We start from the raw sequence: 20817 nt of genomic DNA on the forward strand, positions 1-20817 counted from the left end.
ATCGTGAAGCAGTTGTGTTTGCATGGCTGTGTTTCGGTTTGAAGGATGCGATATGGCGTGAATTTACTGGGTACGGAGGAATAACACCTGAGTCCTCAAGAATGGCAACGCATGGGGTGTATCATGGGCGAAACAGTATACTCTGTTATGTCCGTGGTATTGCTCATGTCTATAGTCGACGGTTACCACTTTCCATCAGGTGTCAGCATGTTTACCATTCTAAGTTGTATAAAAAAAAATCGGAGTGGTAACAATATTACCCATGCTTACTGTACAGCATTGCTATTAATATAATAATAATAATTACATTAATGCCTACGTTATTAATAGTTAAATACTTCGCTACCTTGCATTTCTTTATTCCTATTGTTTGAGTTATGTAAACAATAAACCATTGTTCGTTTAACGATGCATTTATTTCTGCAGAATAAGTGTCGTTATACTCGAAGTTCTCCCATGTACGTTAAACATGAGATCTCGTTTAATTGGCAAATTGTTATGGTACAGAAATACTTACGTCTTTGTAAAGTAAAATCTTGTGGTCAAGACTTAATTTTTTTAAAAGTATATCATTATCTCAGCCATTATCTGCCCACTGCTGGACATAGGCCTTCCCCATAGACTGCCATAAAGAACAGTCCTGAACCACCTGCATCTATTGACTCCCTGCAATGCATTTGAGGTCGTCGTTCCATCTAATAAGGATCGTCCTACACATGTGTACACATATAACATTATCAAAGCCTAACTGCGGTTGCCAAACCGCCTGTCAAGCGTGGTAACTATTGGCAAGACTGTCCAGTATCGAATGATGACGTTGATAAAACTATAGCTCTTCAATTTAAACTAAAAGGAATATTAAGTATAATAAAAAAAATATATTGACACAGTGTAAGAAATAACCAGAGATAACCTAACGCCTTTGGCATGCCCCGAATTCGGCACGCATTACTCTGTCTAGACACCCGTTAAATTGGTACAAAAGAGTTTACACTGTGATATTGGTTTTTGCATTAAGTAGAAACATTTTGCATCATTGGCGAATGCTTTTAGCTCACACAACTCGCTCAATTAGCGATAAATAACAAGCTCATAATTTGGCGCGCGCCATTAGAATTCGCTTTGTCAATAGCCGGCGGCGCTGTTCAGTTCGCTGTCTGCTTTAATGCCGCATAACTTAGATCTCTCTGTCTAAGGCTGTTCGTAAACATCACGATTAAAAATCTGCAATCGAATACATACTCTCTAATACCGTGAGTGGCGAAGTCAGTGGTGATCTTAAGGACCTTCAAACTCCTTCTAATTTAAATTTCTCTTTTAAAATTTTCGATGTTGCATATAGACTGTTAAAATCATTAATTTTTTTTAAACGATTTTACTTTTTGTTTTTGCAAGGTATAGGGCTACTTCTGTGCTCATTCCGTATTAAATTTCTCACTATTGAAAAACCTTTTTTTTTAACCACTTCTGTCGAGGTTTTTTCAAGAAACTACAGCATCCCCCATGATTCATCTTCAAAAAAGGGGTAGAGGGGTTCCTTCAGGATCGGTAATACGCGCGTAATGTCCCTAGTATTACAGTCGTTCATAGGCTACGATAACCGCTTACCAACAGATGGGCCGTATATATATATATATATATATATATATATATATATATATATATATATATATATATATATATATATATATATATTGTGCACGACCTTTTTAGTTTCTTTTTTTAAATTTATTAAAAAGATGTTTTGTTTGTAATTTGAAGTGTGTGTCAGTTTAGGTTTTGTTTTTGCCTTCGCTTTTTTGGTGACCAAAAATGTGGGCGAAAGGACTGTATGCTGGTATGGAAACACGGTGTTTTAGAAAGATAATATAATTATATAAAAAATGTACATAGCAAACCAACGGAGTAAAAAAGCGAAGCCAAAACAAAAACCTAAACTGACACACACTTCAAATTACAAACAAAACATCTTTTTTAATAAATTTAAAAAAGAAACTAAAAAGGTGCGTCGTGCACATATATATATATATATATATATATATATATATATATATATATATATATATATACGATAACTAAATTCTCTTTTAAAAAGCCTACGCACAACCTTATACTAATCTCGGCTTTTTAACCGCGCCTAGATATCTAGATCGGCGGTTAGTTGAAACAGCGTCTACTTTACACAGTTAACTTATTAATGTTTATAATCTCACAAACATGTTTAATTACTAGTTTTTTAGATCACTGCAAATATTTTTATTTTTATCTTTATTTGGTCTCCCAGCAACTGTTACACTGGTAAGATTTAATATTAAAATTACTGTCTATTTATACTTAGTGTACAATCATTTTAAATGAAACACAGCGTGCTAATTAACAAAAACAATAACATGGTATAACAATCTCTTGAAGTATTTAACATTGGTATAGTTTTTTAGATTCTGTAGATGATTGCTTCACATAAGTTTTAGCTATTTAAATTAACTGCAGTGCTTTCCTATAGAAATCCCCTTCTGTATCGAAGTGAATATCCAAGTGTTGCTTGCAGTCATTCAACAGCTTGCAAAGACGTGGTACAGTGGAGTTGGCACCAAGAACAGTTCTACGGAACGGCACGGACATTAGACTGATGTAACTACGGGGATAGTGCACGGGCAATGGAAAATGAAATTTGGCAAGAAACTGAGAACAGTCAATTCTGTTCCTAAACAACTTATATAAGAACACTAGCTGACCCCGTAAACGTTGTTTTACTACTTATTGCGAAATATTAAAATCGCAAATAAAATACAGGGGTTGATCGTAAAACGATGAAAATTTAAAGTTGTATGTATTTTTCAATACTAAATTATAATAAAATAAAAATAAAAAAATTGTCAAAAAAAAATATATTTTGGAGTGGGTCACCCTTATCATTGACGGGTATGAAAAATAGATGTTGGCCGATTCTCAGACCTACCCGATATGCACACAAAATTTCATAAATATCGGTAAAGCAGTTTCGGAGGAGTTTGGTAACAAACACCGCGACACGAGAATTTTATATATAAGATTATATATTTTATTATATAATATAAATCAAAATCAAAGTTATAATCAACCTTTTAAAACATTATTCAGTAATGAATCCCAAGAACAACATATAAAGAGCTTTCTCATGTTCAAAATGGACCTTCATCGTCAACTTATCATTATACCCATTTTTTTTTCTTTTAATGGGTGATAATAGAATGGTAATCCCACCACCGCTAACGGTATACACCGGCGGGGCACTATTGAAGGATGATAGGTAAGGATGAAGCAGATCAGTTAACCTATCGTGACGAATTCAACAAGAATTGTTCACGATGGTTTCCAGGGGGAGACACGTGGAGGTTGATCTAATAGGACATATTGCTAGTAATGGGGCTCAAACTCCATTGCTAATATTTAGCTTTACATTTAGATCCCAGGTACAGCTTGTTTTGAGTATGACAGCAATGAAAACCTATTTCTGCATTGTTCCAGGTTGCAACTGCTCCAGCTTGGGCGCCGAGAGCAATGTGTGCGACATACGAACGGGCCAGTGTCGGTGCAAGCCGCACGTCACGGGTCGCGCCTGCGACACCTGCGAGGTATTTGTTTTTTTATGGATGGAAATTGTATGGTAACCTCGCCTACGCTAACGATATACACTGGCGAGGCACCAGTGAAGTGTGATCGGTGAGAATAAAAACAGGCCAGTTAGCCCATCATGATGAATTCATCAGGAATTAACCATGATAGTTTCCAGGGGGAATCGCGTGGAGGTCTACCTGGTTGGGTATATTGCTAGCAATGGGATTCTTAGTCTCCATTACTAACAATCCCTTTCCCCCACCTACAAGGTATTTGTGTGACAAATCATCCGTATCTCATGCCGTGTGCTCCCGGCGTAGAATGGGCCACCACATGCTTTCCGGGAGAAAGGGATTGTTAATAATGAGGTTTAACTGCACCATTGCTAGCAATAATCAGGTCGACCTCCACGTAGTCCCACCTGGGATGGGCTCATCGATCTGCTTTCATCCTCACCCATCATTCCTCACTCCTCACACATCCCTTATACTAACAATCCTAAGCAAACGACTTTTGTACAAAGGCTCCCTCTGGTTAGATATGTAATAAAAATGCATCCATACGTCAATCTCTAATGACAACCTTAAAATCTTCGCTGACATTCCCTTATCACGTTGATTATCAAGAAACCACAAATTCATCATCACTTCCTTGACTCATGCGTGACTCGTAATACACCTGTGATATATCCACTTATCTGATCAATTTATTGCTGACCATAATCTACCTACTTATATATATTTATATACTACATAGATCAAGATAACCACCTTGTTGAAAACAATGACTAATATAATTAAATATTGTGTCACCAGAGGGAAACTGTACAAAAGTCATTTGCTTGGGCTCCTCTGTCCTATTCGTGTTTCAACCGTAAACCAGTTGTGTTTGCATGGCTGTCTTTCGGTTTGAAGGGTGGGATATGGCGTACAGGATACAGCTGAGTCCTCAGGAATGGCAACGCATGGGGGTGATCATGGGCGAAACAGTATACTCTGTTATGTCCATGGTACTGCTCATGTCTATAGGCGACGGTTACCACTTTCCATCAGGTGGGCCGTCAGCTTGTTTGCCATTCTAAGTTGTATAAAAAAAAGGTCGACCTGTTTGGGTGTTTTGCTAGTAATGGGGACAGTACTAAACAATTCTTTTCTGTGACAAATACCCCCTGGGGAAAGGGATTGTTAGTAATGCGGACTACCAGTCCCATTGTTAGCAATATGTTCACCCAGGTCGACCTTCACGTAGTCCCCCCTGGAAACCATCGTGCTGAATTCCAGATGTATTCATCACGATGGGCTAACTGGCCTGCCTTTTCATCCTCACCTATCGTCCCTCACCGGTGCCCCACCAGCATATACCGTTAACGCAGGGGTTGTCATTCCATTATCATCCATTAATAATAAAAAACAAATTCTTTCTCCCCTTTCCAATATACTTCTGTTTACGACCTTAAACAAATCGATACTGATTTTACAGTGATAATAACATCAAAAAATAATTTGATACCTCATGGGAAAAAAATGTGGAACATCGTGTCATTACGATTTTTTCTGTAGCACATAATATTTGCTCGTAATTGCCACGCCTGCAACAATTTGTTCCGTTCACAAGAATATAACCCGTTCAAAATTGAGTTCCCTGCCAGCAGATAGGGTTGCCAGATGTCCGGAACATCCGGGAGAATTTATATTTTTAATACTAATTGCGAAATAATTATATGTCTATATTTAACAAGTTAAACTAACAACACTATACGGTATTAAGTTTACTTTTTACACTTTTTTTTTGTATGAAACTTCTTTTTCATAAGGTTGAATTTTAATTAACTTGAAAGTGCAAAATGCAGTCATGCACCGTTTGGAAGCAAAAAAAGTGTAAGGTAGAGGTATGCATGCACACGAATCACGCAACCTCCTATTGTTAAACTTAACTCCGAGTTTGTTTGTTCCCTCTGAAGGATTTCCAGGAAAAGTACGTTTTTATCTGGCAACCCTACTGCCTATACACAACCCGCAAATGCCTCGGTGACATTTGCAAGCTATAAAAGCGGAATGAGGGTACCGGAGCGGAATTTGCGAGCGGTTATAATATCAATAATTGGCCGATGGAATGGGCCGCTGTTTATTCAATTAAATGTCATTCAGACGGTACCTGATTTATCGATGTGGAACACTCGCCGCGGATTTCCACGAGGTCCCGTTGTACACTCGCGATGTAAATAAATGGATCAATACAAGTCTCGTGATTGAGGAATTACAGTGTAAAGAGATCGCATACCACAAGGCTGGTAACATTTGCATTACATTTAAAATTTCAATAAACGTCAAACGGTTCTACGGCGCAGGTGTATCCTTGATACATTCTTAATCTTTGAATGTGTCTGACTGCATGTGCCTAAATAAGATCGAGCATCGAGTCCCAAAAATGGAACAAAAAACAGGTAGTCAAAAATGTCTTTTTAGTCGAGAAATACTTTTTTTTTAACAGATCGCGCCATTTTTCAGTGTTGCAAGTATTTCTATTAAAAATTCCCCAGATCAAGTGGTCGAAAATAAAAAAACACATCTTAAAATTCTTATCACTGATAGGAATTAGCAGCGAACTTTATAAAAAGAGCGAGCACAAAAGATCATGGGAAGGTCGCAGTGTCACAGGTTATTTTGCCTGAAAAAAAAAAAGCAAATCTTTCAATAATGGACGAGTGGCGGTCCTCCACTGTGCGTTTTTCAAGGCACTTTCTCCCACGCACAACCACTCTTTGAAATCAACTTACAGCAGCAGTATTTCCGAACCGATACGACAACATAACTTTCAAGAAAAGAGCATATTCCTTTTTAGAAGGCCGGCAGCACACCTACAATGCCGTAGGTGTTGTGGGTGACCATAGGCGGTGGTAGTCACTTACCATCAGGTGAGCCGCATGCTCGTTTGCCTCCTGTGTTGTAAAAAAAAAAAAATAATAATAAATAATGCCACTTTTTTATTTATCTAAACAAATTAGAGAATTTAAACTACTCTCTTATACTTCTAAAGCTATTTTATAACTGCTGAGGAATCGAATCGATAACTTACACAGTTCTATTGATAGAACTACACCAATTATAAACTTATGCCGTTTGCAACTCCAACAGAATTCTAAACTAAACCACAAATTTATGGATCAGCTATTTGCAGAGTAATAATGCAAGCAACATTATATGCTTCATTGAAAATTGCTAAACGACTTTGGCAGGCGACGTGTCGCTTTGAAAGTTCTAACACATGTTAATACGATTTCTAAAGCGCTACAATTCAGCATTAAATCCCATTGTGGAGTTAGTATTTTCATTTTCATATAATCCGAACAATTGTGTAATGATAATATGTATGTATTAGGAGACTTACTGAGAATTGAAACCGATTGAATTTACAGTTTATGAAGCATTGCAGTTTCTAATCGTAGACTTTAGTATTTCATGATATGGGATTGTGAATTGAATGGGTATGTCGTAGCTTATAAAACATGGAGACGTAAATATATAATCTATTCTATTGGCTAATAAAATATTGAGTTTCCCAGTTCGAATTTCTATTTGATTTTCTTTGATGATACATCTTTCTGAATCAAAATTACAAAAAAAGGTATTTTTGACTCGTCCTTATTTATTTATTTATTCTTTATTGTACCACGTAAATAATAATACAAAGATAAATATATAATATATTTAAATGTATGATATATATTGTTTTTTTTTTTTTGCATATGTTTTAATAACATTAGCCTTTTCTTTTTTTATATTAGTTACACTTTTTGCGCTAAATCTCTACTGTCTTTTTTTTTTCACTCTACCCAAAGTTTGTATGCAAATAGTTGCTATATCGATAAGACCGCTTTTTTGTACTTCATAAATTATATTATACCTATATTACAAGGACTGTTCATTCCTTCACAGTCGACAGATTTACTCCCGTATTGGTCTTGTACTTTTCGAAACAAAATTATCTCTTATTAAAAGCTTGTAAGGCTTAATAATTGTCATTAATTTATCGTTATGTTTTTGTGAATAAGCTTTAAGTCCTGTTTTAAATAACTATATAAATAATATAAAAATTATTACTGTTACAAGATAAATAGCATCGTTATCAATTCAGCCGTTATCTGTCCACTGCTGGAACCTATGCCTCTCCCATAGCAATCTATATAGCAATCTAATAAAATTTTCTGTTTTGCCAAAGGTTGACTGCGAGAGAATGCTATATAGTATTAAGTCCGCCTTTTGTACCAGACATTTTTTTTGTAATGTGGTCATAAAAGAATAAATAAATAAATCTAATAATATAGCAATCTTATAGACTGCTATAAGATACGTTTACAAAGACTTATTCTCTTTAATATTGACTAGCTAGTTTTTATGGCATTATAGGTAAGTCCATTAAAGTGTAGTTCCTGAAATTTCCATGCTAATAGGAGATGTGCGGCGACATAAGTTTATCACCATGATATTATAGGAAAGCGACTTGTGAGTGAAGCGATGGTAAATGACCAGTGGGGGGAGGGATTGCTAGCAATGAAGTTTAACAGCCCCATTGCTAGCAATATACCCTATCAGGTATACCTCCACACAGTTCTCTCTGCGTGGCTGGATAGCGATAAGGACTATCCTTCCAATTTACTAACAATCCCTTCCCCCAGCAGTTGATACTTAACGGCTATTGAGATACAATACACTAATTAATTATATTACTGTTATTTTTATCCAGGTGGGTTACTGGGGCCTACAGCAGGGAGGGTGCAGGCGGTGCGAGTGCGGCGCGGGCGCTGCCGCCTGCGACCCCGTCACTGGGATGTGCGCGTGCGCATCCGGAGTAGGAGGCGCGCAGTGCGACCACTGCCTACCAGGGTATTATGGCTTCAGACCTGCGGGCTGTTTACGTGAGTTACAATAATATGATTACTTATGAATGAATTAATGAGTATACTTTATTTGCATTATACAATATAGGAAATAAGCAAGACAATTTACAAACACAACGATACAGTTGTATAAGTACAGTGAGGCGGTCTTATTGCTGAGAGCAATCTTTTCAAGACAACCTTAAGGTAATGGACTAATTGTTGTACAAGTAGGTATGATAGTGCTGTATAATTAAAAAAGCATTTTTTGCAAATTATCTTACTCAATTACTTATCTATTTACGTACAATAAAATTTTAAGCATACGATGTCATAGAAGACATTTAAAAAATATATAAGTATGAGGGATCTTAATAAAGACAATAGAAGCTTAAACAATGTTTCTTAGAAATTTTGTCTTTTTTTTTTGTCCGTTTATTTTTTCCGACATCTAAAAAGCTACTGCACCAAATTGGATGTAGTTTTTTTTTATTAATGATAATGGAATGGTAACCCCGCCTGCGCTAACGGTATACGCCGCCGGGACACCAGTGAAGGGTGACAGTTGAGAATAAGAACACAGGTCAGTAAGCCCATCGTGATGGATTCATCTGGAATTCAGCACGATGGTTTCCAGGAGGAACCGCGTGGAGGTCGACCAGATAGGGCACATTGCTAGTAATGGGTCTGGTAACCCGCATTATTAACAACCCCTTCCCCCCAATTGGATGTGTTTTTTTTTTATAGGTGATAATGAAATAGTAACCCCACCCGCGCTATCGGTATACACCGGCGGGGCACCAGTGAATGATGATAGATGAGGATGAAACAGTCAGCCCATCGTGACGAATTCAACGAGAATTGTTCACGATGGTTTCCAGGGGGAACCACGTGGAGGTCGACCTGATAGGGCATATTGCTAGCAATGGGGCTGTCAAACTCCATTTCTAACAATCCCTTCCCCCCAATTGGATGAGGTTATGTTCCAAAAGGTCATAATTAAAAATGTAATGTATCTTTTATTCTAATACTTATTTATTTAATACAAAAATAAACAAAATAAATAAGAAAATAAACAAACAATTTAATACAGGTCGTTGACATTTGATTTTCTTTATTTACAATGTATATTACCTGATATAAATGTATCTTCATATCAGCCTTTATTTCTTCGCTGCTGAACGTAAGCCTAACCTTTGGGGGGATTTGCCAGTAGTTGCCACGCTTGACAGGCAGATTGACAACCGCAGTTAGGCTTTAGAAATGTTTAAAGAGAGACGCTGCTATCCATCCCTTGCCGTCCCTTAATCGCTTCTTACAACACCCACGGTAAAAGAAGAGGTGGCCTATTCTATACAGGCTATGTAAATATATATAGCCATCCAAACCATCACTTTTCAGCTTGTCCGACGTGCACGGACGGCAAGGTGTGTTCCCCGGACACTGGACAGTGCGTGTGTCCGCCGCGTTCCCGGGGTCCTGGTTGTCGGCAGTGCGCGCCTGGCTATTGGTCAAAACAGAACGGCTGTCAGCCTTGCAGATGTGGCGCTGGAGCTATATTCAGTAAGTATCTTAGTAGTGCACTAGTTGGATTGTCCAAGGAAGATCAAAGGATCTAAGGTCTGGTAGAAGATAAACGCTCGATCAACAACGCTGTAGACTGTTCTAGTTTTAACAACCACACAGCGAATCTGGAATGTTCTCGGATCGTTGAATTTTAAGTAGAAACATGTAAATAAGGATTTCTATTAAATCAGCAAATTCATTTTCTTCCCGTTTTGGTTTAGTTTTAACATGATTGGGGATAATTAAAAGCATTCTTTGGTAACTCATCAATGTTTGAATATAATTTTAGTTCTCTTACTCTTGTTTTTTTTAGTTATTTTATCAAAGAATGCCGTCAAGCCACCATCCAGCAAACGCAATCATCATGAAAATCTAAATGAACTGAACTTTCAAGGGTAATGGTTGAATGTAAATTAGCCCATTATAAATAGATACAATTTCTAATAAAAGAGATAAACCAGAGGTTTCTTAAATATAATTGTACTCGTATGTTCATCAGAGAAAATCTTTGTACAAAAGTCGTTCGCTTGGGCACCTCTGTTCCATTCGTGTTTCTACCATAAAGCAGGTGTGTTTGCATGGCTGTGTTTCAGTTTGAAGGGTGGGATATGGCAGTGAATTTACAGGGTACAGAGAAATAACACCTGAGTCCTCAGGAATGGCAACGCATGGGAGGTATTATGAGCGAAACAGTATACTTTGATAAGTCCATAATACTACTCATGTCTGTAAGCGACGGTTACCACATTCCATCAGGTGGGCCGTCAGCTTGTTTGCCATTCTAAGTTACATAAAAATGCTTACAGAAGCAGCGTTTATCATTTTTCCGTATTAATTGTTTTACAGATATGTGCGACCCAGTATCAGGACAGTGCAAATGTCGGCTGGGCTGGACCGGCGTGGGGTGCGACAGATGTGCTACGGGCCACTATGGGCCTCGGTGCCGGCCGTGCGACTGCTCGCCCGTCGGCACCCTGCACTGTGAGAATGGTACTTGTGGCTGTGATGAGCACGGACGGTGTAATTGCAAGGTGAGGCTGTTACTACAAACTTCATTGACATCCTAATTCTTAGTTAATCGGTCAGAATACTGTATCTGTAAAACCTCCCCCAAAAGAGGGGGATTGCTAGTAGTTGCCACGCTTGGCAGACAGATTGGCATCCGCAGTTAGGCTTTGGTGATGTTCCAAGAGGAACGCTGCTGCCCATCCCTCTACTATTAAATTCCCTTAGTCGCCTCTTACGACACCCACCGGAAAGAAAGGGTTTGGTCGGGACCTATGCCACATAGAAAACATCAAATATCTTCAAATCAAACCATTATTTTTAAGTTGAAACTTAGACAAGAAAGCTGCATAATCTTACTTCTACAGGAGAACGTGGTGGGTGACAAATGCGACAAATGTTTGGACGGCACCTTCGGACTGTCAGCACACAACCCGGTTGGGTGCACGGCGTGCTTCTGCTTCGGCCGCGCTGCCCACTGTTCCCAAGCCGCGCTCACCAGGTCCGCGCTGCACGTCGCCGTTCCTCAACACGTCACGCTACTCAGGGGCGAAGATCAGATCACTACGGTAGGTTTCTATTATCATCTCTTAAAACCATGAATGCAACAGAAAAAAGAAACACTAAATGTTATTTTCTATTTCACACAATAGATGGATCAAAACTCTCCGCTAGCTATTCATACGCACTCCCCCGATGCGACCATCTCCCTCCCCTGGCCTCCAGTGCCGGTCTACGTGGAGCTGGACAAGCGGTTCCTTGGCGACCGCGTCACGTCGTACGGTGGAGCGCTGCGATTCACCGTAGAAGAGGAGGGCGGCGAGGAGTTACCGCTAGAAACCAGAAGACGGTTCCCGCTAGTCTTGTTATATAGTAAAGATATCGTGCTGGAACAATTTGAGGTAAATGCCTAAGATTTTTATGATACTTAGAATGGCAAAATATATTTTTTTGTTACATCTCTATATGCATTTTAAAATGATAGAATTTTCATCGTCCCTCCGATCAAACTGTTTATAATTACTCCTCTCCATGCAAAGGTTGTCTGGAAGAGATCGCTCTTAGCGATAAGGTCGCCTATTGTTTTCTCACTGTGATCATTTCTTATAATTGTTTGTATCTATAATAAGTTTACTATTGTAATCTTTTCGAGGAAACAATAAAGAGTATCTATTTATAGTATTATAACTCCGTGCCCTATAATCTCTAAGTTACTGTTTCTTTTCTTTGTAATTGATCATACAAATATGTTATAAGCAATAACATTACAATAAAAGCAACAAGCGCTCCGAAAATAAATCCTGTAGATTATGTTAATAGAATAACACTAATTTTCTAAGGGCTTCCTCTAGTACTTCCGGAACTCTCATTTGTATTCTTGCATGTGTAGGGCTTCTTAGTTCACAGCTATCTCACTGAATATAAGAAATAAATTTATTTCTCTAACTCTTCATATAATCCTCAGCGTGTGCCAGCCAAGAACGGCACGCACTCAGTACGACTGTACGAGTCGCTATGGCGCGTGCGGGATCGCGGCGGCGTGGCCAGCCGCTCCGCTCTCATGGTGGTCCTGGGGAAACTCGACCGGATCCTGCTGCGGGTCACCACCAGAGTACCCACTGCCAGGGACAACGTTCATGCGCTGTGAGTATCTGGATGCACCAAACCAACATTTTTTTTATTATGGAACTTAGAATGGTAAACAATCTGACAGTCCACCTGTTGGAAAGTAGTAACCATCACTTATAGACATGAGCAGTACCATGGACATAACAGAGTGTTCTGTTTCGCCCATGATACCCCCCATGCATTGCCAGTTATTTCTCTATACCCTGTCAATTCACTGCCATATCCCACCCTTCATACCGAAACACAATCATGCAAACATAACTGTTTCACGGTAAATACACGAACAGGACAGAGGTACCCAAATAAACGAATTTTGTACAAAGTCTTCCACTAGTGAAGGATACTTACTTACCAATGAAACATACAATCTGCACTGTTCTGGCAGACAAGAGACATTTTGACAACGATCAAAATTTTGCTTTTTGTGTTTCACTGATCTGCCCAGGCTTTTAAGTCCGACGACTAACAATCCTCGCTATCTGTCATAATGAAACACCAAAATTACATGCATAAGTTGCATAAGAGAATTTTTGTCTTTGACCAAATGTCCATTATCCAAGGCGTAGATGACTCTTTAACTCGATGCAAAAACGAGCGATATTTTTATCTGAAGTTTTAAGGACCGAAGAATTGTTTCCGTTGTATTTGTCTACCTTAATGAAAGATAAGCGTGATGTATATGTATATGTGTGATGTATATTTTAAACCTTGTTCAAGTCTTTCAAGACGAGATATGAAAGTGCAGAAAGCAAGAGACGTATATAGGGTTAGAGTTTTTTGCCATTCGATGTTTTTGGCATGATTTCAAGCCAAACCACAAAAGATTTTGCATGAAGATATAGATACTAAAATTTTCACGCTATAATATCCATAACAGACTCCTCAACGTATCAATGGACACGGCGATCCCAGGCTTAAGCCGTTCTGAGCCGGCGTTAGGGGTGGAGCGTTGCGACTGCACGTCGGGCTTCGCATCTGACTCGTGCCAGCGGCCCGCGCGCGGCTACTGGCTGCCACCGATACGCCAGAATATTCACCTCAGAGACGGCACCATCGTCATCACACTCGACGGACAAGCGCAGCCCTGCAACTGCAACGGGAGGGCTACCGCCTGCGATCCTGTCACTGGCGACTGCTTGGTCAGTCTCACTTTGTTACTACTCAAAATCATATAAACGTCTCTATATTAGATGATTATTTTTAGGATAGATGACTAAGTTCAGCCATGTAACTGCAACAAACAAACCCGTCACTGGAGATTGTCCCATTTGGTTTCTATAGGATTATCGTCATCAGTGTGGACTGCCAAGCGCAGCACTGCAACTACAGCGGATAGGCTACCATCTAAGATTCTTTCAGAGGCGACTGCTTGGTTATTCCCATTAAGTTGCTTATGAAAGCCGTGTTAGTGTATCAATGAACATGCTTGAATTAATCAGAATCTCCCATCTATTTTGAACAGCGTCATGCTCTCGCATGCAATCTTATGTATCATGTCATCATGTGTGAACTTCAACAAGGTGTCATGCCTTATGCCTAGGGAGAGAAATCGTTAATCCTGGCTGCTAGCAATTTACCCAGTTAAGTCAACATCCACGTGTTTCCCCCTGAACAACATCGTGATTAATTATTGGTGAGTCTGTCACGATAGGCTAACCAGACATGGTTGGAGGAAAGGGATCGTTGGTAATAGCCCCATTACTAGCAATATACTCTGTCAGGTCGACCTCAACCTGGTTGCCCCTGGAAACCACCAAGGTTAATCCTAGTTGAGTTCTTTCACTGGTGCCCCGCCAGTGTATACCGATAGTACAGTCGGGGTTACGATTCCATTATCATCCAATAAGAAGTATCTTATGCCTATCACGTGTTCTCGCATGGCCGTCGCCCACAGAACTGTACGGGCGGCACGGGCGGAGCACGGTGCGCGGAGTGCGCGGCGGGCTACTACGGCGCGGCGCCGGCCTGCCGACCCTGTCCCTGCGCGCCCGGCGCCTCCGGCTGCCGCCTGATCGCCGGACGTCTGCAGTGCCTCTGCAAACCCGGTATGTACATAGTACCAACACACCCACACCGACCTTTTTATATATTTTTTAAAAGATCTCATACTGAGTTGTTCTATTTTCAACCGACTTCAAAAAGTTGGTGGTTTTTAATTCGATTGTATTTCCTTTCTGTTTGTTACACCATAAATCTGTCAGTTCTGAACCGATTTGGAAAATTCTTTTTTTTATCTGAAAAGTAAAGAAATCACAACGTATTTCACTGTCTTCAACAATATCCCGCCTCACCTCCACAATAAATTACTCGTAATTAGGATGACTAGAGGCTCAACATTTGGTCCTTCGAGCCGGTGTGAAGTAGAGCGTGGTGCGCTGTGCAGGGTACGCGGGCGCGGAATGCGAGCGGTGTGCAGCAGGCTGGCGGCGCGTGGGCGACGCGTGCGCGGCGTGCGCGTGCGACCCGCGCGGGGCGCTGTCGGCGCGCTGCGACGCACGCGGCACGTGCCGCTGCCGGCCGCCCGCCGCCGGGCCCACCTGTTCTCTCTGCGCAGCGCCACGCACCTACATGGGCCACGACGGCTGCACGCGTCAGTATACTACACCTTCCTTTCTGAAGAAGAGACTAACGAACACTTGATCGCATAATAAACAACGAGACCGCTACGTCTGATATCTTTGCACATCAAGTATTCCATGAATTCCGATTTCTCACCGCACAGTCTGCACAGTATGTCCGAAGATAGACCTACCTTGTATACTAAAAACTTAATGCTTTTAACAATCCGCGTACTGAGCAACAAATGGTAAAATTCACCTTATGGGGAAAATCTTTATTCATTAATGAACAGTTAATATGTGATATAATAATTATTATTATCACATTCTGCCACATTTACTTCCATAACTTTTGATCTTTTCCTAAAACAGCACACGGTCTATTTTGTTACAATAACAACTAAAGGTTTTAGACGTTATCTGTGTAAAAATTCCAGTTATTTCATTAACCGGTTGTTAATTGGCACGTACGTAATAAATAAACTCATAACGTCACTTTATAAAAAATTATCAATTACCTTACAGCTTGCGACAACTGCACGCAAACCCTCTTAGATGCGGCAGAAGATTTAACCCGAGATCTACGAGCACGCGCCAACCCCACAGAACTCAGCAGGATACCAAAACCATTTCCAGCCTTGCTAGAATTTGCTCACAACTCTTCTAAACTAGTCGACGAACTAAAAAACTTGAGGACAGACATGACACAAATGCAATACATCGAAAACTCTATAGCTAATCTAGAAAGCGAAGAACATCTAGTATTTACAGAGGCGCACCAACTGAAAGAAGAAGCTTTTAGAATACAAAATTATTCACAATCTATGAATGTAGAAAGCATGAATGCGTTAGATGAAGTGCTCAAACAAAGAAGGCAAATAAGTGAACAGGTAGCACGTTTGAACGAATTTTCAAAAGGCGAAAGACATCTTAGCGCGCACAAAGCGCTGAAAGAAGCGAGGAAGTTACTTAGGCAAATTAATGATATAAAATTGATCGATTACATTGGATCAGTGAATGATGTATTTAATACGGTAAGTTATAGATTACTTATTTACGTTTTTTTTAAAACTGACAGAAATGAAAAGTAATAACTCTTCGAGTATGTCAAAAATATCCTCGATAAAAAGTGTGAATTAATGTATACTCTATCTTCTAGGGTAATAGATAGAAAAAATGGAGTCCTAAAAGCATTTTTTCCTTATATTCATCTGTTGCTTTATTCACTTTCATAACTTGGCTCTTGTACACCCCTATTCCGAAGATCCTTCTCGGGTCTGGAGGATTATCTAATCTTCATATCACGTTAATTTAGCTAGACCTTCTTTGGAACTGGCTAATTTTATAATTTATACAACAGTATTATATTTGAAAATGGTTTAAATAAGGCTAAAGCTAGACATAGTCCTCGAATATTTAAGATCTCCCTCATCTTCTCAGGCACATCTCCAATCGGCTTCAGTGCAACAGAACAACCGACTAATCGACGACATGTACAAACGAGTACGAACATTGCAAAACGCACTAATGGAGTGGGACCGCAAGGGGGAGGACCTGACAAGACTGGCGGATACGGTGTGGACAGCGGGAGAGGTGGTCACCGCCGTCGGCACGCGCGTACTGCCCAGACTGGCCACAGTCAGAGATATTGGCTTGAGGTGCAGACTCATGCTGGAGGTTAGTTTACATGTTTTTAAATTTAAAACTAGATTTTGTCCTACCCTTAGATTATATAGATAGAGCATCGAATATCAAAATCGGTCAACTTTTTGTCAGCTAATTGTCAAAAAAAATTGTTTTTGCACATTAAAAAGGTGCAGAATTTATGAGACAAAATAAATATAGAAGTTATAAAGGAATCACTCATAACTATTTATCACGCAAAATTATATGAAAAAGTTGACACGCTTTTATCGAAGCATTTGTATGGAGACACTCTATCTATATAATCTACCCAATTTCCAAAACATAAAAACTAATGTAACTCAATATTCAAAGACTATTCTTTGAATATTGAATATTCTCAAAAAAATTTCTACTTCATTTTTTTGAAATTTTTAAAATTTTTGAGAACACTATTTTTTTGCAGCAAAGGGCGACTTGTTTTTAAATTGAATAGTGATTTTATATTCCAACTAAGTAGTATACCAAAACAAGTAACTTGCTCTCGTATTTAGGGGCAATTTAAGAGAAACAAATAAATATGTAAACATTCAAAAGAGGACGATACATCTCTAAAATCTAATAGTCTTCTCTTTTCAGGATATCACATCGCTGTCTGCAAAGAACCTGACAGACGAGATAGCGTCCGCAATATTACGGAGTCAGGCGGTGGCCATCAAGTTCCCAAGCCTGACGGCAGAACTGGAGACTCTCACAGCAGCTGCGGAGGAGAAGGAAGGAATCTTATATAACCTTACTCCAGTTTACCGACAGAAATACTTGGAAAATGCAGAAAGACACGTCGCTATGCTGGGCGAGAAAGCCAAAGAATATAAAAGGTAATCACTACTTCTGTTCCACTGTATTGTGGTATACTGGACTTGTAAAAAAAGACATTTTGAAATTTAATTCTCTCTACTAAAGGAACTAACTCCGCATAAAAATAAACATTTCGTATTTATTACATAAGCAAATTTTCATTGAAATATACTTACGATAGAATTCGAAATTGTATTGGGAGTTGGAGTTCTGCGCGCAAATTTCTGACAAGTGGCATTTCCAATTATAGTACAGAAGGAGTACTAGTTCAGAGATATTTTTAAACCAGTTGAATAACTCCTTTAAAAATATCTCTGTATCAGTAAGTTCATTATAGGTACTGCCAGGTTCTCATTAATGATGATCTATCTGATGTGGCAATGGCCAATTAATGCGTTTCTCCTCCTCAAACGTGGAGAGCCCCTTCTCTTTGTGTAAAGAAAGTCCTTCGTCCTCGCTCTTTAAAGATTATTTTTTAGATCCTGATTTAATTTTCGATCTGTGATATGTGTGTACTGTGTACAGACTGTTCGCGGGTACGCGCGCTGCTGCATCGCCGGGCATGTCAGCTGCGCGCGCATGGTCGGCGGTAGCGGCAGCGGTGCGCGAGGCGGCCGCGGCTGCCAACAGCGCCCTCGCTGCTGCCGCCGCTGCCGCATCCATGGCCCGTGGACCCGACCCCGTATTGCGCGCCGCCGCTGCTGGCATTCGCTCCTCCGATGGTCTGCGCAAAAAGGGAGCTGCCGTTCTCGCCAAGGCTGATGGTCAGTACTCTCTCATTAGTAGCATACGATCTAAACATCGAAGTAACTAAACTCTTTCTTATGTTCTCTAGAAAAGATCTCGAGCTGTAATCCCTACCTAATTCGAAAGTTATTTTTTGTTACAATTTGTAGAACTTCGAACACAACTAGACCGCCTTATCCACGAGGCTGACCTCGTCAGTGTAACGCTACGAGGTCTCGGCTGGCAGGAGCAGGAATTGGAAATAATGCCGCAAGCGAATGTGGCCGCCACGCTAGCGGAGTCTGGGAGGCAGGCTGACCGCGTGTTCGCGACCACGAGGGCGCTGTACGACGAGGCGGCGGAGCTGCGGAGACGAGTGCAGTACCAGATGCGTAGGCAGCTCGTCGAGTTACAGCGGCATGGCGATACTGCTCTCGGAGCTGCTCAGGAACATGGTGAGTAATCAGGAGAAATATCCCGCAAATGTTTTAGTAAATAACAAAGTTTGGACAAGTAGTGGTATGGGGGAAAAGGGTGTATGACCAGAGGAATGCAATCTTCCACTCTTATTTGTGCTGTCTGCCAGCATATTTTGAGCGTATGTAGAGCAGGACGTCAGCTTTTTTTTATTCATGATATATAAAAAAAAAAATTACAACAGTGTCACAGATCCGGGGAAACATGGCGCGTGAAGTTGAAGTGGTAGCAGCGCTAGAGGGCGCGGCAGCGGCGCGCGGCCGGGAGCAGGCGGAGCGCGGCGCGGCGCTGTCGCCCGCGCTGCGCTCGCTCGCCGCCCGCGTGGCGCGCGCGCACCATGCCGCCGCATCCGTACGTACTCACCCTCACCGTCACCCTCACCGTCACCGGCACCTGCAGCAACAAGTCGCACGGCCGGGAGCAGGCGGAGCGCGGCGCGGTCATCTAAACTATTTTTATGCCAAATTCCTTATGAAATAAGCAGGAAGACGTAACTAAAGGATTACCACATTGTCATCTGCGATGTCTCGACATTTCACATATAAACTAACTCAATCTTTGATTACGGAGTGAGTCGCCTACCCATACTAAATCGAATTTATCATATAAGTTTATTATAAACTTTATTTGAAAAATTAACTTATTATAATCAACATCACGAGTCGAAACGGATAACCAGTTTTGAGTTACATGTGATGATATGACGCCCCTGCCCACCAGATCGCAGTGTCAGTGTCGTCGGCGGCAAGCGGCACGTGCGCGCGCGCGTTTTTGCGGGAGGCGCCGTCGGCGGCGGCGTGGCGGCTGGCGCTGGCTGTGTCGTTCGAGCGGCACGTGCAGCCCGGCACGCTGCTCTACGTGCTCGACGACGGGCACGACGACAACGCGCACGTAAGTACACGCTAACACAGTACATGACTCGGATAATGATTTAAAAAAGCGTTCATACTATATAGTTACATAATAAAGAAACATTTGCGATCTAAATGGGTCGCGAATCGAAATTAGAGAAGATAAAACTATTTTTAAAGTAATTTATATTTTATTTCATTAAGGTGATTGGAATAAACCACGTCTCATAGAGTAGTCAATGACATTTATTTGTTATTAGTCAGAAAAGAAACACTCAAAATTTAAATCCAACATGGCAAAAAATGAACTTATATACATCTTGGCCAGCTTTATACTGTAGTAAGTAGGATTTTTTTAATAGATAATAATAGAATGGTAGCCCCGCCCTTACTATCAATATATGCTAGTGGGATACCAGTGACAAATGATAAATGAGGATGAAAAACAAGTCAGTTAGCCCATCGTGACGAATTTACCAAATATCCAATTTATCTTTGCTCAAGTAGACCTGTTTACAAGCACTTTTAAATCATTCATTCGTCAAGTTAATTATTCAAATATTCAACAAGAATTAACTATAACGGTTTCCACAAGGAACCGTATGGAAATCGACCTGATAGGATATATAGCTAGCAATAAAAATGTTAGACCCATTACTAACAATCCTTTTTCCCAATAGGTAGAAGTGGAATAGCACTTAACACGACGCTCTCGTAATAACATTAATTAGAAGGTCCTCAAACACCTATCAATTTTACCAACTAATATTAGAAACATACGAATATTCAATTAAACCTTTTTTACAAGGGGAACGAGAAATATCTACACTTAAGTGTAGAAGACAAGCGGCTACACGTTAGATGGGATCTGGGCGACGGTCCTGGCTACCTTCGCCACCCTCAGGAGCTGCAGCCAGCTCAAGACGACGCTGACCATGCCACCTACAAGATCGAACTCGACAGGTGATCTCGTCATGACAGTGTCTTCTAATTTATGATACTCAGAATGGCAAACATTTGACGGCGAGATAAAAGGTGATAACTGTCGCCT

General features: G+C 40.4%; 1 protein-coding gene across 1 annotated transcript in view; it reads left to right on the plus strand.

Annotated features, from left to right (window-relative positions):
- The window catches only part of LOC116412780 (laminin subunit alpha-1), a 226833-nt gene that overhangs the window by 195017 nt on the left and 10999 nt on the right, over window positions 1-20817 (plus strand). The window contains exons 18-35 of the mRNA XM_052900805.1: window positions 3508-3614; window positions 8341-8512; window positions 9875-10036; window positions 10886-11070; window positions 11413-11613; window positions 11698-11946; window positions 12510-12688; window positions 13551-13812; window positions 14568-14718; window positions 15057-15263; window positions 15757-16265; window positions 16672-16908; window positions 17494-17732; window positions 18238-18476; window positions 18609-18893; window positions 19100-19266; window positions 19636-19806; window positions 20575-20729. Coding sequence (XP_052756765.1) covers window positions 3508-3614; window positions 8341-8512; window positions 9875-10036; window positions 10886-11070; window positions 11413-11613; window positions 11698-11946; window positions 12510-12688; window positions 13551-13812; window positions 14568-14718; window positions 15057-15263; window positions 15757-16265; window positions 16672-16908; window positions 17494-17732; window positions 18238-18476; window positions 18609-18893; window positions 19100-19266; window positions 19636-19806; window positions 20575-20729 — 3877 coding nt within the window. The remainder of the gene's footprint in view (window positions 1-3507; window positions 3615-8340; window positions 8513-9874; window positions 10037-10885; window positions 11071-11412; window positions 11614-11697; window positions 11947-12509; window positions 12689-13550; window positions 13813-14567; window positions 14719-15056; window positions 15264-15756; window positions 16266-16671; window positions 16909-17493; window positions 17733-18237; window positions 18477-18608; window positions 18894-19099; window positions 19267-19635; window positions 19807-20574; window positions 20730-20817) is intronic.

The sequence above is a fragment of the Galleria mellonella genome, unplaced genomic scaffold, assembly GCF_026898425.1.
Source record: "Galleria mellonella isolate WM207_F2 unplaced genomic scaffold, CSIRO_AGI_GalMel_v1 utg654, whole genome shotgun sequence".
NCBI lineage: Eukaryota > Metazoa > Arthropoda > Insecta > Lepidoptera > Pyralidae > Galleria > Galleria mellonella.